We start from the raw sequence: 22,186 nt of genomic DNA, 5'->3' as shown, positions 1-22,186 counted from the left end.
AGTCGGAAATGAAGCAAATTATAACCACTTCAGCCAATAGTCAAACATCATCATCGTTTATTTGTTTGTCAGCATCAAGTGTACTGAGAGTTGCTCATCTGTGGGAAGAATGACTATAGTAAGTTCTACAGTATGTGCTTAGCTTATTTACTGCATAACGTTAACTAGCTAGCATTAACAACGTCAGGTAGTGCGAGAAACTGGCAACCACTTGAGGGAACAGATGACTCGTACATCAGCGGTGGAAGGGGTGAGGTGGAATGCAACATTTAGTATGAGGTCTTTTTAGAATAACTTTTTTCTGTACTTCAAACATTCAGAATACATTTAAAAAAAGTACCATGCAGGTTATGCCTATGGGTTATGATCATTTGACATTTGAGGGCAGACGATGACTTAAATTTGAAACTTAAACTTCAGGTAATCTATTTTCTTTTGATTGTCATATTACTATTAACAGCAGACTCGCAATCTACGACCTCTCCTTTCATAACCTTTCCGAGAATGCGATGGATCATCTGCTCTTTCAACAAACAGCCTTTTATCAGAGAGAGCTCTCACTTTTCAAGACACGAAGAGACGGGATGTCTGAGTGGAGGTGATATCATGACGGAGGGAATAATAGGTGGCTCGGAAAATGAAAAGGAGAACCGAGCCGAGCCGCCGAGTGATGAAGGACGGAGGATTTGAGGAGACAAGAGGCCAAAGTGATCTGCCGAGAGACCGGGAGGGAAAACAGGCTTTTTCCTAAGCTGCTCTTTCATTTGTTTGTGTCTCTCGGGGAGAGCCAAGGTGATCCACGTATGCCCATCCAACGCCGTGGGAAGCAGCCCGAGAGATTTGAAGGGGGGGTGATCGAGCAAAGGCTTTGGCTCAGAGACGAGACGAGGGGAGCTTTGGCCTCTCTCCGGGTCTCCATGGTGGCTGCTGTTGTGTCTCCTTTCTCACCAGACATTTGTCGCTCATTTTTCTCTCTCTTTTTCTGCTTGCGGACTGTTTTGTCCAGAAGACATGGCAACAGATTCCCAACCCCCGCCCCCGACATTCTGACCTACCACGCTTCAATCATCATTGATGTGAGGTCCGTTTCTTGTTGATGTTTGAAACCACAAATTGAATTTACCACCGACCACTCAAGCAAAGTTATAACTCCTTTTAAAGGGGCAAAAAGCCAGACTTTCCGTCCATTTCCACATGTATACCATCCAGTGTCACAGTGCTGAATTGTAAAAAGAAAGAAAGACGGCCTCAGCAGAAAGCGTGAATGCAGCCCTCACATCACTGTGCTGTGCATATAAAGCTGACGTTGGGGTACCCAGGTGTCACAGCAGTGAGGCTCTGCAGACTAACATGATTTGCTTCAGGACAGAGAACAGATTCGGTCTTGAGAGTGTTTATGTCCTCCACACCTGGGTCTCTCTGCGCTGTGTGTATGAATGTGTGCGTTTGTGTGTCAGCAGGGTGATGAACTTGTGCGATGGAAGCCACTGCATGCTTCCAATTTTCACTAAAGCAAAAACAGGAAGTCTCTGGTGACTGTTGTATGCAAACGACAACTGGGTATCATCTGGGCTGGGTATTGAATCTCATCACTTTTTGACTGAGAGACTAAGCCCAGATTCTTAGTGTTGCTTTTGTTAACCTTGTTCCAAGCTACAGCATGCAGACATTTTTAGCCTTGAAGGTGTAGTGCAAAGGGGACGACTGATGTGTCTTTTTTTTGGTTGATAACACTGGTTCCAGCATTTGGAACCAATATTCATTTTCAGTAAAAATAACCCTAACCCTAAAATCAGTGAGATGCATTGTGTGAGAGGATGTTGCATCAGAGCCAAAGTAGCACATTTTTAGATTTTTAGATATTTCATCTGCAGTCTGACAGGAAAGAATAAAAGCTCTATACCCTGTAGACAACAGCGCCGCTACTACTACCCACCCGAAACAACAGACAGAAAAAGTTGTTGACAAGTTGGTGACCAAAAAAGTTGGTGGAGACCAAAAATGGAGCTAAAAGGAGAGAATTGTTAATATGTGCTACCACATACATACATACATACATACATACATACATTTTTTCCTCCTTGTTTTTACCAGCATAATGTTACTTCAATCCTGAGCTGACCTAATGTGTGTTGGCCCCGGCCCAGGAGGCCAAAATCAACTATTCTCACTCAGTATCATTTGGGAAAATCTGTTGAAACATTTCAATTAACACCAGTCCTGGTGAGGATGTTCTTTTACTTACTTTTTTATTCCAGAAGTATGCATTAAACATAAATAAAAACAGAATGCAGTCATCTGCAAACAAATTGTGTTTAACCACAGTGTTTTATAACTAAATGCTCCTGAGCTCATGTAGTACCCTCTTTTTACCCAATCACGACACGATCACCTGTTGGCAATGAACCTGGTCACCGTGTTTTTGCAGCAACAGCTGTCCCAGTCGTTCATTGCTCATGTCCCAACTAGTTTGAAACGTGTCGATGAGGTCAGACATTAAATATATTGCTCTGTTTTCCCTCTGATGTCATCAAGCTGTAAACACCTCCACACCAACGCCTTCACACATTGACACAACCGCTCATTTGTCCCCTGAATGCCACCAGTTTAACCTTTCAGCCTTCAGCCCTACTTTCTCGATATAGGTGACCTTAATGTTCAGTGCTCTACTTTAGCGCACTGTTTATATGTCTGGGTGTGTGTATCTCAGTGTCTGAGCGCGCCTCTTTGTTTCCGAGCTGCTAATACTGGTTGGCAGCAGAAAGAGAGAGAGCAAATGAAAGAAGTCTGCCAGCAGAACTGTTTGCCCATTTTCCCCTTTTCACTTCGCTGTTGGGCGGAGGGAAAAAGAAAGAGGGAGAGGCAGAAAGGAGGATGGCAGAAATGAGACAAAGAACCGCAGTGAGACAGAAAGAGGAGCGATGACTAGCAGAAATGGAGGGAGCGAGAGAGAGAGAGAATGAAAAAGTCAGCAGTGTGACAAAAGATGGATGGAGAGAGATGGCGACGAGTGTGGAGCTGTGAGAAAGAGATTAAAATAAAGAGGAGGAGGACAGATGGCGACGGAGGGAGAGAGAAAGTTTTCCTGTTTGACAGGCCGCCTCTTACTTCAGCTCCGCCAGCGACAATCTAGAGGTTGATTAAAGAACGAACCCAGGTGCAATTTCAAGTTGAAGCCCCTTTTTATTTCTCTATTAGTTCTCTCCTGCAATTTTCCAGTCTGCGGGAGCTGTTTCTCTTCCCTGTGCGAGGAGAAAATAGCAACAAATGCCACTTTGCGATGGCAGGAATACAAGCTCTGATATCTCAAACATTTCTGGCAGCAGACGACTGGCACAAGTAAAAAGACGGTGCTTCTTCCTCTCGCTGCAGCGGACCGTGTCATAGAGACAAATGCACTGCTGTTGGCTGACTTGTCTGGCCTTGCTGGAAGCTTCTTTTACTGTAGCAAGACGCCGAACACCTATTTTTGTTCCTGCAACACGATCGAGATGTAACAGCAGTGAAGGCGCTACATGCCTGTATTTGTATTGGTTATCGCTACTCCACCTTGATTCAGTTTGTTCAGAAAGATCTTGGCTTCAGTTTTCTCGCCAACCTTTCCCTCTGATCACTGGAGGTGAAGTCATGGTAGTCGGCTCTCGGGGTTGGCAGTATGGATCCAATCTTCTATCATGTGATCTTGTGCTGCAGTAGGTTCATCCACTGTAGGTCAAATATTGAGCTCCAAGCGGTATCTTCGGTACCATGTAGGGAGTGTCGACAGAGAGTATATATCAGGGTTTGCACCTTGTACCATTTTAGTCAAGCTTGGCGTTCAGGTTTGCAGTGTGGAGGGATCTCAGCATGAACCAGTCAGTCGCCATTTGCACTGTTTAAAGCAGGCTGAACTTCATAAACTACTCAGATGAGTTTGTGAGGCTGTTAAAGGTCATTCTTGGCTGAGAAAATACTCGTTTTTTGGTCCAGATTTCGTGATGTACTGTATTTCCGCCTAGAACTCGCTTTTTTTTAATGCCACTTTGATAAACTCAGACGTCCTTGATTACAACAAATCCACCCAAAACTTGTAGAGATGCGGGCTGGGTCACTGAGATTCCAAGAATCTAGAACGGATCATAGAAAAAACAGATTATGGAAACAAATTGTAGTGTTTTTGTCCGGATCTCGGGATTTATCGTGTCATGTACCAGTTCCGCCGGGAACGCCCTTTGTTTGTACAGCTTTTATCTGGCTTAACTTATAAAATGTGTAAATGTTTTGCTAAATCCTCATGAGTGATCTCTGACAGATCTATGAAGCATTAGTACATTATTCAACACCAAAACTCCATTTTATAAACCCTTCATCAAGTGTGCTGCAGTATAGAGTGCACATCTATAAGGACGAAGTTTGGCTTCATCAGTCTGTTGTTGTTGGGTGCAGTGAATAGTAAACGGCACTCTCGCCTTTTTTATGATTCACAACCTCAACTTTCTGTTTACCAGCATGAAATTATAAGCTTGAGTCAAACATTAGTGCATCATCGTCATCGTGCAGCAGCCTATCCCGCTCTGGCTTTTTCATCGAAAACATCACCAGACCTCGCAGCCCAGTCTTGCGTCGTTCAGATCAGCCTGCGGTGAGTTGAGAGCGGCTGTTGGCAGCCAGAAACCCAGAGCTGCTGGGTGGTGACGCTGCGGCGCATCAGAGGATGAAGAGATGGAGTTGTCGTGACAGAGCAAGAGAGAGAGGGATGAGGAGAGAAAAAAATAAAAGGGGGTTGGAGGGAGGCATGACGTTGAGGATTGATGAAACAGAGTGTGACATGTTGGAGTGAGACGGCCTGATAACGGTGGACGACTGAAATGCCAGAGCTGTGCATGTATACGAATGAGCACAAAACAAGCTTTGATTAATTTAGCTTGAGTGATTATCCGACACAGCCTGGTATCTGAGACACTGAACCTTTTCGGCGCAACAGATGAACCGAACAACTGTTGTCCGACAGCTGAAACGTGGAGAAGCAGAGTAGATTCAAATCAGACGCATTTAATTTCTTTCCGTTTCTCAGCGAGGGGAACACGTTCTCAGAGCCTCCCTCCCTTCTTGCTCTCCATGCAAATCTGTCTTTTTTTTCTCTCCATCCCTGCGCTTCTCTTTCCAATGGTGACAGACGGTGCCTCCTGTGCAGTTTAGCAGTTATTACATGCTCAAAAACACACTGGCTCGCAAGAGAGGCAGATGAAGAGATGGACAAAGATGGATGATGGAGGGAGTTAGGCCGATTAAAAAACGTTACAGCATCAGGGAAGCTGTGCATGTGGAGGAGAGAGGGGGTACTGTATGTGTACATAACCAAGACAGCAGATTAAGTATAATGGGTGAATTATGCGAGACCCATATCAATGCTGCTTAATGCAGGATTTTAGTCATGTGACTGTGCTTTTCTACCACATTGTCTGCAGGCTTTAACAGCACATATCTTTGGCCACTTTGTGATATTTCACCCATATTCAGTCTACAGTACTAAATGATATATCATACAGGGTTCCCACAATGCACTGATGAAGTCCACAGAGTTGATTTAGCTAAGGCCAGCATATTATAAAATGTCCTATATGCATTACAATAATTCAAACTCTACAGTGTTCTCCAAGAGCAGTACGTTTTGTAAAGGCACCTCGTGTTTAAGATTTCTGTCCGAAGTGATTCTGTTGGTATAACAGCAGATGGCGTCCTTCTCAACGATGGATTCAAAAATAAATGATAATCAAAAATCAAAAAGAGGTTAAGATTCCTGGTGGGCCCACCCAAGTAAACTATATGTGTGGGAAACACCTGTCTACTTCATTCAAGGTCAACCTTCTAGTTTTTAACTCTTTGAAACATGTCATCATGGGACAACTCAGTCATTTTTACATCTGGATGTAATAATGCTCTATAAGCATCGTATGATAACGCACAATCACAGTAAATTGATGGATTTGTTGGCAACAATTTTGTTAAGAAGTAGCTGTGTAAAGAAGCTGCTCTAATTAATATTTTGTATTAACAATGAAGAGATTACATGTAATATAAAAGATAAACCCACAGACGGTTATCACACAACTCTGCAGTTCCATTGAGCATTTTAGCTGTTTTAAGCAAATTGTTTTGATTTTACATCCCTCAACTTTTCTGTTGTTATTCGCTCCTGCAAAACTGCTTCATATTCACTGGTTCCAGATACTTGATACCCTACCCTAACCCAGATACCCTAACCCTTGCTATTTTTCTCCTTTTTAAAATGATTATAAATTAAATATCTTAGCCAAAACAATGCTAGAGAAATCTGGCATTTTTTCACACTAGACTAGAAGAAATAAGAAACATAATCATCAGTTAGAGCCCTATTTCATACAGAATGATATGTGACTTCCTGTGTTTATATCAGGTGATCTTACTAAGCTAAATAAAGCTAAGGTCCTGTCGCAGCTGAACCTTCCCAAACATCCACATGGAGTAATACCAGATAACTATTAATACACACAGAGGAGCATATAAACAGTTATTCTAGAGGCAAGTCAGGACATGTCAGACCTATAGAAAAAAATAGTTGGGGGGGCTCAATGATCTGCATTGTCAGGAGGAGAGTGATGGTCAAGCGAAGAGGTCAGGTTGAAGACTACATGTCATCAGCTGACAGGTCTGTTGACAAAGTGTCTTCAAGCAAGATACACAAATCAAAACCAGCTCTGGATAATCAGAGGCTGTTGTTGGGATATTTCACAGTTACTCTGTGTGTTCTGTCGTTAAATGCTGCAAAATACAACCAACATTTTCACCATCTCACCACGAGTTTCACCCTCTCTGCCTCTAAAATGTCAATCTGTGACACTGAAACTCTTAATAAATGTGTGAGCATACGTTTTCTAGTTCATCACTCACTTCAGTCACCCCTGACTGAATAATGCCTGAGGAGAAAACGCATGTCACTTCATTCGTAGTCGGGTTTGCATGCGTGGGGTTGTCCATCACAAGCGCATGCTTGGTGCATGTTTGAATGCGGCAGATCCTGAGGGCGTGTTAACCACAGCGGAGCCACCAAAGTCCTTGGCAAAACCACGGTCCAGAAACAGGCCTCGATAAGCCTGCTGGTCATGGAGGAGAAGGGAGCGGCGAGGAGGAGACAACAATCAGAACCAAAAGATTTTTATATTCGTCTCATTTTTACTGCCTTTGTTCAAACAAGTTATCCAAGATCCTGTAATATTTCAGTGGTTTATACGACTCCAGTTTAGGATTATTGTCATTATTGATTCACCTGAAAATGAAGGAAAATTAGGACAACAGATCAAAACGCACCATTTACCCTCCTGCATTTATTCGCAGAATGCTGTGTAACTGTAATAGAAGTAGTGATTTGGTGTCAGGCGCTCTCGGGCTATGTATAGCACATTCCTGAAGAGTCTCTGTAGGCGAAGACACCCTACCCCTGTAAACAGCTGCCGTGTGTTGCCTCCATATCAAGCCACAGAATTATTCTCCACCCGTCAGTGTTTGGTGTATTGATTTCATGAGGCTCTGAGTGTCAGCAGACAATTATTTATGACAGTTCGACAAACAGAGGTTCACAGATGCCATTTTTTTTTTTGACGTCCAGTCCGATTCCTGGTTCCTTCTCTCTCTCTCTCAGTCGACAAGTGATGCGACCATTTGCTCATTTAATCAATTTGTCAGTTGACAGTAAATTCCTCCGCCGCAATCAGATCATCAAGTCGTTCAGGTTTCAGGCAAGACGGCCAAAGATGTTCACGCCCCAGCTTCTTAAATGTGATCAATTTCTGTTTTTTCTTTGATCATATCAACGTGAAATTAATATCTTGACGTTTTGGACTGTTGGTCGGACATAAAAATCGAAATATCTCAATTTCTAAAAGCATCATATTCTAAAATCCTCACGTTGGACAGACGTGATTCTGTGATCAAGTAAAGACTTCCGTGTCTGCCATGATCCATTTAATGGATGAACTGATAATGAAATAGTTAGTTTCTGCACTACAGTGGATTTGGCTTGATGTCCCCCGAAGATCACTTGATTACATTTCGGGTGCAATCTGGCTGCAGGATTTCCGCCATTAGATGATTAATTTGGTTTATTTTCGTTTGTGGCCTGAACTATTTCCTTTTCGCTCTGTGTTCTGTGCTTGGTGGGGTGAAAGTCCGACATCCATCGCAAACAACGTGACACGCACCTGCTGTCTTCACTGAGAGACGAAGGTCAGAAACAAGACAGATACAAGACGGAAAAGATGATGGAGACACATGACGGACAGACGCTGGAAAGTACAACATAGAGGGAGGGCAGGGAAGATGGATGGCAAACAATGGAAGCTGTGTGTGTGTGTGTGTGTGTGTGTGTGTGTGTCGGAGGGGGTGGGGGTTGCTGTGGTGACTAATCATTTCCGTTTGGGACCCAGAGAGACACAGGCCCCCCGGGCGGCAGTTCATTTTCTGATGAGTGCACACACGCACCCGGACACACACACACACCAACTCGCTTTCGTACACCAACTCGCTTTCGTTCACCCCCTCTGATGTAATCCCGCGATGCCAAATCTGCAGAGAGAATACAGTCATCGGTTTACGGGAGCGTGAGTTGTGCACACAGACACACACACACACACTCGTGATGTCAGTCAGCCCCGTATTTCCTCTCTAAATGTCAGATCGGGCTGTCAGCTGGACGCTGTGGCAACCTGTGCTCGCTGCCCACTTACATTTATTATTCCCTCTCGGCTCGAGGAAGCCGCTGTGCGACTGTCGGGATTCTCGGTTTGGGAGATTTTACACAATAACACCCCGAGTCGGTGCAGCAGTGCCAGAGTAAACAAACAACAATCGTACAGCATGAACAGTTTTCATTTGGTTTCCAACGTCATGTCATCCGAAGAGATACAGCAGGAAATGGTCACATTATTCCTGCAAGTGGTAGCTCAGAAAGCGTCGGAGCGTCTGGCCGAGTGAGCTGTTCTTGTTGTTGAATGACAGTGTCTTTTGTTACCGAGAAAGTGTTGATTCTTTACTGTCTGTTTACAGAGAGTTCTAGTGTATCTGTGAAAAAAGGTTTTACGGAGCATCCAGAAGGAGCAAAATCTGATGAAGTTTGGTTATTTGAGTCTCGTTCTCTTTACCTACTTGAGGCTAGCGGTTTGAGGAGTTGTGGTTTTGTCCACCACACGTTACCTGTGTCTGATTTGTTTGCGAAGTATTACAGTGTGATTGGTAGCTTCATATTTGTTTCCTCTGACAATGAAATCATGCTTTGAGCTAAACTAGCTTCAGTCTGTATGGGAGGCAAAGCCCGGCAGCGACCCACCCATCTGTCCCACCTTGGTTCTTGTTATTTGTCTAACCGTGATCTTTTCCTAAACCTAGCCGAGTATTTCAGCGTGATGTTTTTGCCCGTTTGTGTGTTGGCTGGTTGGTTTGACGGCTTGTTTCAACTAAAACTACTGACTGGATCTGCAAATCTTGGATTGAGGTCCAGAATAGAGTCCATTTAGCTTTTGGCGCAGATCTGGACAAGGGGACTGATGCATGATGGTTACCTGCTGCACAGTTAGCTCAACTCTTACTGAGCCTGAATCCTTCAGCGCTCGTTTTGTGTCAGATTTAATTATGAAAATAATAAATATGTGATGACGGGCACAGAAATATACAGCACAGTTGTATGTGACTCACTCCTTGGCCGCCATGGCTGCACTTTAACAGGTAAAGACCAGTATATCTTCAGGTATTCAGGCTCCAGTTTGAATTCCTCCGACCTGTGAAGGGATCAGTGTGGTCAAATTAAATTACCTCCACCTCTCTGAACCACCAGCCTCGCTGCCGTCAGGGTGCGGCATTTAATTCCTCAGCTCCTCCGATGCACTCGCAGTAACGCACCCTGTGGGCGCAGAGGTGTGCGAAAACGAGGTGCCGTGTCAACACATTGTCGCCTTTGTTGCCTCTTACTCGTCACAGTCGGACCTCTCCTCGGGTGGTTGTCATTTTGTCACAATCGTGTCTCCTCTCCGCTTCGCCCACCTTCATCTTCCAGGGCTTTTATCATGCCTTCACCTTGCTTAGTGTCAACATCTCGCTATGTGTGTTTCACACATCTGTCGCGTGTTTTTCAGTATAAATGTGTCCACTGATCCTCTCCTCTACCTCGCTTTCCTTTCCTATCCCCACAATCCTGCTCGTCTCTGCTGGCCCTAATTGCTAATTAACTTTGGTGGCGTCCCACAGCTCGAGCAGAGTCCCACAAGGAAAAACATACAGTATTTAATCGCTCGGTGTGGGGTGCGGCATTTAATTCCTGCACACAAGCATCTGCCCGTGACGCGACATTTGGAATGTGATGCGTTTGGTTGTCATGGTGCCGACCTTGACGCTCCGCTCTCTTCTACCTGCACAGGAGACGACACCATGACGACGGAAATGCAGGAGATCGCCATCACGGAGGAGAAGCCTTTACTCACGGGTCAGGCTGATACCAAGGTCAGACCGCCACACACACACACACACACACACACACACACACACACACACACACACACACACACACACACACAAATATGCAAACAGGCATTGACATGACATTAATGTTTCCAAGCACGGAGAAACAGACATGAGCACACATGAGTGTATTAATTGCACGGATGTCAGTGTGTGACGTGCGTAATCTCAAACCACAGATAAATACCAGGAGTGTGTCTGTGTGAGTGTGTGTCCATGTGTCCCAGGAGACACAAAACACAAGGGTGGGTTTGTGTGTGTCAACATTTGAGTCCTTGCCGTGCACGTGAATGCAAGTGTGTGTGTGTGTGTGTGTGTGTGTGTGTGCACTTTTGAGTCTGAGCAAAGCCTACATGTGACAACATGTGTCTCAAACACATGTGCGAGTGTGTGTGAACGACCGTGTGTGTGTGTCTGTGCACAGCTGCAGCGCCGGCTCAGATCTGCCGGGGTTGACGTCAAAGCCCCGGGGGAAGCGAGAGCGGCTCCTCTGCTCTGCTGCGCTGATGTTGCCGTGCAGATGCGGCGCTGCAGAGCGGCGGGGTCCGCCTCTCACCGCTGACACCTGCTGGACGACCAGGGAAACACAGCTTTGAAACAAAAACAGCACAGCCACAGATCTAAGAGAGGGACAAAACCGCAGCATTTCATTAGAACTGCATGTTTTTGAATCACCTTTGGACTGCTGTCTAGATTTATTGATTACTTCATCTGTCAGAAAGTGGTGAAAAATGTTGATCATTGTCTCCAGAAGCCTGAGATAACGTCCTCAAATGTTTTGTTTTGTCCTCAACCCAAAGATATTCAGTTTACTGTCATGGGGGAGTAAAAAAATTGGAGAATATTCATATTTAATGAAGCTGGAAAAAGTGGCAATCAGTCGATTAATACCTCTATTATTATGAAGAACTACATTCAAATCCAAACAGAGGGAGGGAATCCTGTCATGTCATTGTGTTATATTACTTAAACTCAAAGTGTCAGTGCCCTTTGTTGCCCAGGATGTCCAATTTTTAACATGACTCAGTCGCCTTTGAGGTGTTTTCAGGAAGATTCGATAGACGTAGCAGGAGAAGCGGCCTCTGGATGAGCTTATTATGCAATAGGAACGATGCCTTTTAAAAGCTGAAGGGCGCGCTAGAGTCATCTAGAGACACTGAGATTATAAAAGGGGAACTGAGGACGCGTGAATCTCTGTTTAAATTGCAGGAGAAGTTGCTTTTAGATTAAAAAAATGTGATTTTAATATTTACACGGATCTTCTCACTGGATTCGTCGACAGAAATATAAAGAACATAGTGTCGTGTCGTTCATCGCTCCCGCCTGCAACACCGATCTTCAGCACATTTCCTCCTCAGAATCACCCTCCACGCCCCCCGTGGGTCTGGTGATTCTGAGAAGGAAATGTACTGAAGATCGTCGGGTTCTGCGTTTAATCCTGAACCTCCATCAGTCACCGCTAACCTCTGGACTCCACCCTTGTGCATCTACCATCCATCAATCCTCTGCTGCTGCACTCTATAAACCAGTGATCTTAAATCCAGCTGGGGGGGCCCGTCTCTTTGAAGGCCTCCCCTGCATCCTCCTCCGTGATGGCACCCGTCTGCACACGTCCCCCCCCACACACACACTTCAACTTCCCAGAGTGCTAATTTCCTTTTAAAGCTTCCCGATGCCTCTTAATTCATTACGAGCTGAATGGATCCAAGATCCAAGGCTGTGAATGAATGTCCCATTTAAAAAAAAAACCCTCCCACCGACAGACTCCCCTCCGTAGAATCCTCGGCAGCCAGAACCACCTGCTCCTCTGAAGAGCTCCTCGGCTGCTGGATCAGCAGCGTAAGGCCGCCGCGTCTCCTCGCTCTGTGGGTGTTAATGAGAAAACAAGGCCTCTCTTAACATGAAGGGCTGCGAAGGAACAAAAAGGAGGAGAAATATCTGCTGTATATGCTCTTTGTTTGATATCTGAAGACAATAAAAAGAGAAGAGGAAGAGATGAAGTCCATTTCAATGCTCATGTTCCTGTTGAGTGAATAAAATGACTCAGATTACACATGTAGAGATTTCTTAAAGGTCACATCACTTGATGGTTTCAAGAGAGTGCTGCTTTGTCCGTGTGATACATAACAGGAAGCTGATTATCTTTGGATGAATTGTTGATCTGATGGAACAGGAACTCTGGACTGTTTCTTCCTCGTGCTTTGTGGTGTTTTATAGGCCAGACAAAGAGTTTCACCTGTTAGCCGCAGCCCTGTGTGTCATTCTTTATGTTTTCAAAAGACAGAAATGAAGTGGCCTCTCCAGTCTCATCAGCAATAATAACACTTCATTGCTTCATTCCTTACAGGATGCTGAACTGGCTGCCAGGATACTCCTGGACCAAGGACAGGTAAAAGAAAAAAAATATATAAATACATATTCTCTCTCATTATTCTGGTTAACTGACTGAAGATGTCTGGAGTTGCATGACATGGGCAACAAACAACCAGACGAACAGCTTGGTAGAACATTCTTAAAGACATTTCGATGAAGGTTCTCAGCCGTCCAGGTGGTGGTAAACCCAGGCGCTGTATCGTAGACAGCTGGACTTGTTTCACTTTCTTGAAGATGATTCATCTTCGTCTCATCCAAGTGTCGTGGATGAGACTAAGATGAATCATTGAGAAATAGTCATTTTGAATGATCTGTTGAGTGCTTAATCCAATTCTTATGCTTACAGTCTTTTTTTTAAATTGTTAGTGAAATTGAGTCAGGATCGGTTTAAGTTGTAAAAATGCATATGAAGTGAAAAATTGAGTCATGAGTTATCAAGTTGTTTGATTCATTTGCAGTCGATTTTTGACTTTTGTCGTGATTTAATAAAAAAAAACAGAAACTTCTTTTTATCATTTTCCATCTGTAATTCATCCCTCGTAACACGACAGATTAAGTCATTTTTGTTACTTGATGTCATTTTGGACAGTTTGCAGTTTTTCATGATTTCACCTTAAAAGTAATAAACACATCTCTTTATTATTCGCTGGCATTAGCTACAAGATCAAGATTAATAAATGTGTGTATATATATAGATAGGTATGCTCATGTGTGACCATGATCTTCAAATGATCATGAGTCAGCTCTGAAATGTGGCAGTAGTACGTACGCTGTGTTTTCAAGATGACGGGACAGACTTAGTCTTTTTGTCGCAAGAGCAAATAACAAATGTTTCACCGCCACCTGTGAAGCCTGTGAGGAGAAAAAATACACTTTAGCATCTTTCTCATCTTGGTGGAGTCGACCTTGACTCAAAAAAAGGTTTGAGAAACAGGTGGTGGTGCTCGAGGACGGTCTTTATACCGACAAACTCAAGGAAAACGCAGGTGCTGAGGAAGGAAAAGTGCCGAAAGACACAAGCTCCAGGTGGTCATGCATGATAAACACTTGACAACGATTGAAGTCTATTTGCTGGTTTAGAATAAAAATGACAATAATAATCATAATTATCTTGATTTGTATTGAGCCTTTCATACAAGAAATGCTGCTCAAAGTGCTTCAAAATAAAGAAATCGCCTGCGAGTGTTTCAAACAAAGACTTTGAAGACACATGAGAGCAGGGAGAGAAAAGATAAAATTAAAACTATGAAGGATAAAAACAGACATGTAACGCCATAATAAATGTAAAATAAGATGGAGAATAAACAACCATTATAATTATTGAATGACTCCCAAACATTAGCATCACCCTCTGCCTGTGTTGCGTTCAGGAGCACAGCATCGAGACCCCGCATGGCGTTCTGCACGTGACCCTGCACGGCACACGAACCACCCGCAGGCCCGCCATCCTCACCTTCCACGACGTGGGTCTGGACAGTGAGTAACTCTTTCTACTCTTCCTCACACTGTTCACCCTCCGCCGTCTTCCCGTGTTTGATTTCTCTGATCTCTTTTTCCCGTCCGGCAGGTAAGAGCTGCTTCTCCCCTCTGTTCAAGTTTGAGGAGATGCAGGAGATCGTGAAGAACTTCACCCTGATCCACATCGACGCCCCGGGGCAGGAGGAGGGGGCCGCTGCCTACCCCGCAGGGTACGCCATTATATGTGTGTTCGTCGCCCTGAAGTAACCTCGATCGTTTTTCTCAGAAATGGAAACAATCCTCTGTGGCAGGCTTAAAAACTAATCTCTCCCAAAAATACTTAATATTCCCATCTCCCACATCTCCCTCCTTTCCGGTCTCTAATACGCTCTTGTCAGAAGGTTTAAAGAAAAAAATCCGGCCTTTTGTCTCTCTGTACGCACTTCTCATTCCTTCCTCCTCCACGCTTCTCCAGCACTCGTCTTCCTCTGTGTGATTATTTTTAGGAGCTCAGGAGGATTTTAATGCCGCTATCGTCACGGCATCTCCACTGTGACCCTTAACTCCAGCTGGTGATTCTGGGAAAATGAAGTTTATTCTCATGGCTTCACTTCAGCATGAAAAACAATCCATAAAAAAATTAAGTGATAGTTGTAATTTGCAACAGTTACAAATGGGTTCTGGTGAGTTCAGTGCCCTTCAGCCGAGTGAACACATGTTAAAAACTGAGATGTCTGTGTTGCAGCTACCAGTATCCCTCCATGGACACCGTAGCAGAGATGATCCCCGCCGTCCTGCAGTTTTTCAAGTGAGTAAACACAATTTATTACATCATGTATCACATTACAGACATCATCAGTCAATGAGGAGACATACTAAGTTTAAAAAAAAACACGTCAGTTGTCTCATACTGTCCACTGCTGCAGCCGTACTGCCCCTCTGACTGTCTGTCTGAGGTGCTATATTTTACATAACGTTAGCCACATTAGCCGAGCAACATGCTAGCTCTGTACCAACCCTCGTCTTGATCAAATATCAAGCCGCTTCAGGTTTGAAAAATGTTTGAAATGCTCATCTTAATGAGCCGGCATTAGCGTGGAAATAAAAATGCCGGCTCATGTCTGACTGGTGTTTTCCTGCACAAACAACATTTGTTTTGAGTGCTCTGTGCGTTTGCGTCAGTAACTGTCTAATTTTGTCCCCGTGTCAGCTTCCGTACTGTAATCGGAGTGGGCGTGGGAGCGGGAGCGTACATCCTCTCCAAGTTCGCGGTGAGTGTCACCGTCACTTCAAAGCCCTCAGCGGCTTTAATGGCACTTCATTGATTTGTTGATCATGCCGCGGGTCGAACGCGGTCACAGCACGTTTTCCGTCTATAACTCTGCTGCTTCCTCCTTTCTGCCTCCAGCTTGCAAACCCAGACTCGGTGGAGGGTCTGGTTCTGGTCAACATCGACACTAACGCCCGGGGATGGATAGACTGGGCCGCTCAGAAGGTTCGTTCCTCTTCCTCTGAGTCACACAAACATGTGGTGTTTTAATCTGCTTAGTCCTGCTGGGAGTCCTCCATCAGTTTAAGTTTAGCGGTGGATATGAAATTATGTGACTGTATGTAGACTGAGGAGCATTGATCCTGCTATGTAAAATGGACTTAATGATGAACTTCATTGATTTCTGCCTCTGCAGCTCAGCTCTGTGACCTCCTCCCTCACCGAGCAGATCCTGTCCCACCTCTTCAGTCAGGTACGGCCACAATGTTCTCGTTTTTTTTAAAATGCAAAAATGTGTGTCAGAATTGTATTAAAACCAGCTTTAATTTGTGGAGTTTACACTTTAAATCTAAATCCACATTTGAATTTTTTCAAGTGTAAAACCTGGCATTTCTGCGCAGTTGCAGATAAAGTTGAGGCAACCCGAATGTAATCAGAAAAGAGGGTTTTAAAGTCCGAAAGTAAAATATTATTGAAAGAAAATAAGATGGAATCATTCACAAAGCTCTATTTTCTTTGTATTTGGCAGGAGGAGCTGTCGTCAAACACAGACCTCGTGCAGTCTCACAGAGAGCGCATCTCCAAAGCCTCTAATCTGGTCAACATAGAGCTCCTCTGGAAGACCTACAACAGGTACGCCTACCACACACATCACCACACCAGCCACAAACGTGCTGCACATCCAACAACGACCCACGTAATCTTCTCCTTTCTTTCCCCATCAGTCGCAGAGACTTGAACATCGAGCGCAACAACACCTTCAAGTAAATATCCTCCAAACTTTTCATCTTCATGCTTACTTGTGTTCTTTATCTGAATCTCTAAAAGCTGACCGTTCTTATCTTTCTGACCTCAGGTGTCCAGTGATGTTGGTGGTGGGCGATCAGGCCCCGTATGAGGACGCCGCTGTAAGTCCAAAATGTTTTTATTTCTTATTTCTGGCTCATTAAGACACATTCTGAGTTGTTCTGTCATCACTAAGTAAGAGCGTCTTGCTGTGAGGTTTTACTGTTTTCCCCCCTGTGGCCACTAGGTGGAGTGCAACAGCAAAATGGATCCAACAACAACCTCATTCCTAAAGGTGACTCACCCTCGTTTCTGCCTTAAGTGATTTTTCTCTTCACATTTGATCTTTGATCTCACACATTTCTTCTTCTTCTTCTTCTTCTCCCTCCGTCCTCCACAGATGGCTGATGCAGGTGGTCTCCCTCAGCTGACCCAGGTAACAACAAATCAACAACCTTAAGCATCCTGTTGCAAATTTGATTGATTTAGCAGGAATTTAATTAAAACTGTAACCCTTGGCGGCCAGCAGGGGTCACCACATAGCACTTTTACCCCTCTCAGGTCAGAATAAGAGGTTTGTGTTGACAGCGTCTCCTCTCTTTGTGTTTGCAGCCTGCGAAATTGACCGAGGCGTTCAAGTACTTCATCCAGGGAATGGGCTACAGTAAGTACATCCAACAAAACAGAAGGATTTTATCGCAGACGTGTGATGACTGTTAGCGAGCCTGTTCTGTATCACCACATTTAACAGATGAGGATGCAGATATTCTATTTTTCCTCTGCTTGTCAACAAATCCCATCAAATGGCCAAAAAACCCAACAATGAATTCGTCAAGCTAACAACAAGTATTGTTCATCTAGCGGAAGCCAAAGATAGCTTAATCCCTTTGTGCCATGGAGCTGCATTGTTGTCACGAAAAAAAACGAGCTAAACTGGTAACTTCAGTCGGCCCCACGTGTTCCATCCTGCTGTTCAAGCGTGTTTTTAATCTGCAGCTGAAAACTCTCCCCAACAGATGCGTCATTGTTTTTGCTCTTGTTTGCATAATGTTTACTGACAACTGTGATGACCAGCTGTTTCAGGAAACTCATCTGCTGCTATTAAAGTAGTGCTCGGAGCGAGTCTGAATGCACTGAGAGAAACACTGATGCATTGTTGGATTTGGACACGAGCAAATTAAGAAAATGTCAGTACAACTTTAAGAAAACATGCAAAAAGAAACTATGAAACTAAAACGCACACAGCCAAAATTTGTAATTTCACAAGTATTAATCACATTTTATTGGCGACAAAAATGTGTAAAAATGGTATTAAAACAGATTTAAAGTATAATGTACACCAATCGCAAAAAAAATGAACAGATAAAATAATAAAAGACAAAGAATTACAGATAAAAACAAGCAATAACAATGACCATAGAAATAAAATATTGCAGGTAAAATTTGATTCAAGAAGTTTATAAACTATAATATAAGACTAACAATAAGAAGAAGAACAGTAAAATATAGTAAAACATATACAGTGTTATGATAAAAACAAGTATAAAAACACAACATAAAATCCAGACTGAACAGATTCAGGTATTCAGTTTATGTTTAAAAGTATCAATATTTGAGCTCTCAGGGCCACCGTAGTGGACAGTAAGAAAGAAACAGAAGAACAGCAGCCTTATCCGTGAGATGCTAACACTAATGCACTAATCTCTCTCTCCGTCTCTCCACAGTGGCTTCGTCCTGCATGACCCGCCTCTCCCGCTCCCGCACCACCTCCCTCTCCTCCTCCTACTCCATGGATGGCTCGCGCTCTCGCTCCCGCACCCTGTCGCAGGGCTCGCAGGGCGGCCAGATGCCGCCCAGCCCCTCCCAGACGATGGAGGTGTCCTGCTGAAGGGAGAGAGAAAAGAACGATAGATAAAAGAGAGCAGGAGAGAGATGAGAGCGAGTGAGTGAAGAGAGCGGAAAAGAGAAGAGGGCGAGCGGGAAAAGAGGGAAAGGTGAAAGCGTGATCATAACGCAGGAACGAGACGAATGGGTTACTTATTTGTCACTAAACAACTCCCGTCATTCCCCACGAGAGCAGAGTAGGAAGAGAGGGAGGGATGGAGAGGAAGATGAGTTCCTCCACATTTAAAAAGTCCAGCCCCTCTTCCTCACATCCCCCCTTCCAGCTGCAAAAAACACGGATCGGGCTGCTCTACAATAAACATTAGATGTGTAAGGCTAAGAGATTGATTAAACAAAGGGGGGGTATGGGGGAAAAATGGCGTCCAGTCCTCCCTCCCTCCTTCCTTCCCTCCGTCGGCGCCTGTGTCAGCCAATAGAGCCCTTTAATTTAGATACGGAGGCCTGTAGAGACCACACACACCTTGCGTTAACCAATAGTAATAACTAAAACGGTATTGTTGTTGATGATGAGGATTATGTTTGTTGATGATGAAGCTAATGATGAGAATAATGATGATGATAGAAAAAAAAAACAGTAACACTTTTCTCTTTATTACGCGACGAGTTTAAAACGACATAGATAAAAAAAAGTACTATAGCAGAGATACTTATAACGATGTGTGTCTACTACTTTTTAAGCTAGTTTTTATTGTGTTATTTTTAATTTCTCATTAATCTGATATATATTTTTTTTTTTTATTCGTTAAAAAAACCTGCCTGCCTCAGCGAAAGGGGCTGCAGCTACTGATTGGTTGAACCGTCACGTGCTACAGAAACAGCCAATGAGAGCCATTTTTAGTGACTACTTCCTCCTTGATGTTGCCGGGTCGTTACGTCTTCCACTTGCCCCGTCTCCAAGTGACTGTTTTTGTTTTCCCATTGGATTTGAGGAAGTGGGCAGGAAGCTTATAATTATTTTTTTAATCTTATTTTTCTTTTTCTTCCGGACTGTTTGGAAGTTGCATGCCTGGTCTCAGCCCATGTGAATATTGACTGGATATTATTTTTTTCTTTTATATTCTGCTAATGATTTGTGTGAATTCGGGCGTGCGTGCATGTGATGTTTTGTTTGGCGAGCGTGACGGTCGGAAGGCGAGCGTAGGTAAGATGGCGGGTGTTTGCGCGCTTTTTTCGCTAGCCAGCACCCGATCGTTAACAGTAGTCGCACATTAAATAGTGCTTCCAATACTGCTGGCGGTCTCGCACTGCGTGATATCCACGGGGCATCACGTCCCATCGGTAGCATGCTAGTCGTGGATATTGCATCAAAAGTGTTCGGCGTGGCCAGAAGGGATCACTGTGTTTATCATCTGGGGTTTGTAAGCTCTTAGCCTTGCCCACTGCATGGATACCTCCTCAACAAACCCAGCTAGCATACTTGAGTTTCTGTGCGATGCGAGGTAGGAATGAGCGCGCGCCCGAGTGGACAAGAGAGTTTCGTTTGCGTGTGTGTGTGTGTGTGTCTGAGGAAGTAAATGCCAGGTGTATGGAAGTGATTGTATCCTGTAAGCACAGTTAATGCAGCAAGGGAGGGCCAGGGTCCTATTGGAAAAAAAGATTACGTTTTGAGACCAACGACACCCCCCTGTGACTTATCGATGACAATGTACCAGCCCCTTCACTGCCAATACACTCAGAAAACACATAAAAAAAGGTGTTTCCATAAGAGCTGCACCATTTTGTAAAGCTTTTAGTTTTGAGAGTGAACAATGATCAGCCAATATCTGCACCTTCAATCTACTGATTTGGAAATCCAGCCAATAAGCGTTCGTACTGCCAAAACTAAGAGCCTCAAAATATGATGGGGGCCTTCAGAAATGAAGGAAATGAAGCAAAATTTGTAAGTCTAAATTCCTTCTAAATAGTTCGTATTACAACACAAAGCTTGCCACTGCCCTGCGACGTGTAGCCATTGGACTGACCGCACTCTTCAAGGACCCTTAGTTGGACCCGATCCCATATCCTTGGTGCGCATGTGCATTTGTAAGTTTGTATTTCCGATGATTTTGTTCTTCTTTAACGAGCAGTATCATTTTTACGAGTCAGCTGCAGGTTTCTTTCACATGCTGTCTAGCGCTCCTTCCCCGAACCCGTCTGATGAGGTAGAGACAGAGCGGTGATCTCGATGATGGTGACAGGAAAGTCCACGAAGGGTCTTAGATTTCAGCTTTGAGTAGAAAGGTTATTCGGGAGGTGTTAATGATGGCGTTGACGATGGCGACAGTAATCTGTTTTAAGCCATTTCCCCTCTGGACTGTCACTCGGTGCAACTTGCTAAAATGCTAAATATTGTTGCATTTAATCAGGCAAACACAAATCTTGATGTTTCAATGATGTGTGTGCTAAATAATTTAGGCACTTGTGTTGCCGTCCAGTGTAGAATGTAAACGTTTGGCTCCTCTCAGACTTAAATTTTAACAACAGGACATGGGAACGTCTACCAAATAAGGGAAATGGGTGGAGCCTAGAGAATTAAATTGCCAAATAAGGAAAAATGAGTGGTACTTCTTTGTGAAGAGTTTGAGCAGGGCTGTGTGATTGTAAATGCTTGTCAATTTCGTCTTTTGTTCGTCTCTTGGTTTTTACTTAGATCATATTTTACTTTCCCCTCTATGTTTTGGAATTTTATTGAATTTTTATTTTGTTTGTTTGTTTGTTTTATCTCTGTGAAGTGTTAGTTTACCGTCCCGATGTGCTCACAAGTTAGTTAACCGTGTGATAGTTCTTGTGTAACTTTTTTAGCATTAGCGCAGATAAGGGAGAATAATATAATTAACAATAATAATAAAAAAAGATTAAAAGTAAAGAGAATACAATCAAATTTACATGTGTGGCTAATTTCTCTGTGTAAAACAATGGACATCCTAAAAAAAAAAAGCAAACCTAAATATTAATAAAAGCTTAAGAGAAATGTCTTGTCTCTTGTGTTGTATTTTCAAAAGGGGTTGATTTGAGTAAAATATTGTTCATGTGCACCTCAAAGTGCAAGAAACATAATGCGCCATCTTGTTTATACATGTATTGTTTTTTTTTTTAAATGGTTGGGTATCAACACACTTGCTCTCCTGGTGAAGATATGGTAGGGAAGTTTGTATTTTTTTGTCAATACAATGCCAGTGTTTCTCACCTCTCAGGTGGGTTGCTTGGTACCAAAAACAAACCTTGGTGGGTCATTTTCACAAACTAGAGATGATAAGTTGCGAATAATGTGCAGTTGTGAATGCCGGCTGTTAAAAAAGCTCTCATCAAATGCACATTGCTGGCTGGAATATTGTGCAGTTTGTGGAAAAGCTAATGCTTAACACAATTGTGGCTTTTAACACATTAAAAGTCAAATTTGAAGTGTATAAAAAGTCATAGTAGTGGGGTAAGAATAAGGGATTCAAAGTATATTATAAGTCAGGAGCTACCCTGCATTGTTGGCTTGAATTTGAAAATACGTTGTTGAAAGAGTAACTTTCCATATTTTGATTTAAAAATATGCATGCATTTGTTAATAGGTTCCAGATCATTTGACCAATTGAAAGTCAATGCTAAAATGTATTCCAATACTGCTTCCTTGAAAAAATTATTTTGAACTGTCACTGTGTAAAAGGTAGGCATGATATTAAA

At 43.5% G+C, this 22,186-nt stretch overlaps 1 protein-coding gene across 3 annotated transcripts in view; it reads left to right on the top strand.

The window, feature by feature from the left end:
* The window catches only part of ndrg2 (NDRG family member 2), a 34,800-nt gene extending 13,315 nt beyond the window's left edge, over nucleotides 1–21,485 (top strand). For all 3 annotated transcript variants that reach the window (XM_037112157.1, XM_037112155.1, XM_037112154.1), the window contains 15 exons: nucleotides 10,424–10,506; nucleotides 12,872–12,913; nucleotides 14,268–14,373; nucleotides 14,465–14,585; nucleotides 15,101–15,163; nucleotides 15,566–15,626; nucleotides 15,764–15,850; nucleotides 16,041–16,097; nucleotides 16,374–16,477; nucleotides 16,570–16,608; nucleotides 16,701–16,752; nucleotides 16,878–16,925; nucleotides 17,031–17,066; nucleotides 17,243–17,294; nucleotides 18,355–21,485. In XM_037112157.1, coding sequence (XP_036968052.1) covers nucleotides 10,435–10,506; nucleotides 12,872–12,913; nucleotides 14,268–14,373; nucleotides 14,465–14,585; nucleotides 15,101–15,163; nucleotides 15,566–15,626; nucleotides 15,764–15,850; nucleotides 16,041–16,097; nucleotides 16,374–16,477; nucleotides 16,570–16,608; nucleotides 16,701–16,752; nucleotides 16,878–16,925; nucleotides 17,031–17,066; nucleotides 17,243–17,294; nucleotides 18,355–18,518 — 1,104 coding nt within the window. In that variant the 5' untranslated portion in view covers nucleotides 10,424–10,434 and the 3' untranslated portion in view covers nucleotides 18,519–21,485. The remainder of the gene's footprint in view (nucleotides 1–10,423; nucleotides 10,507–12,871; nucleotides 12,914–14,267; nucleotides 14,374–14,464; nucleotides 14,586–15,100; nucleotides 15,164–15,565; nucleotides 15,627–15,763; nucleotides 15,851–16,040; nucleotides 16,098–16,373; nucleotides 16,478–16,569; nucleotides 16,609–16,700; nucleotides 16,753–16,877; nucleotides 16,926–17,030; nucleotides 17,067–17,242; nucleotides 17,295–18,354) is intronic.
* Nucleotides 21,486–22,186: the final 701 nt, after the last annotated feature.

Source organism: Acanthopagrus latus, chromosome 10 (assembly GCF_904848185.1).
Source record: "Acanthopagrus latus isolate v.2019 chromosome 10, fAcaLat1.1, whole genome shotgun sequence".
Classification (NCBI taxonomy): Eukaryota; Metazoa; Chordata; class Actinopteri; order Spariformes; family Sparidae; genus Acanthopagrus; species Acanthopagrus latus.
This window is presented reverse-complemented; position numbering and strand designations above follow the sequence as displayed.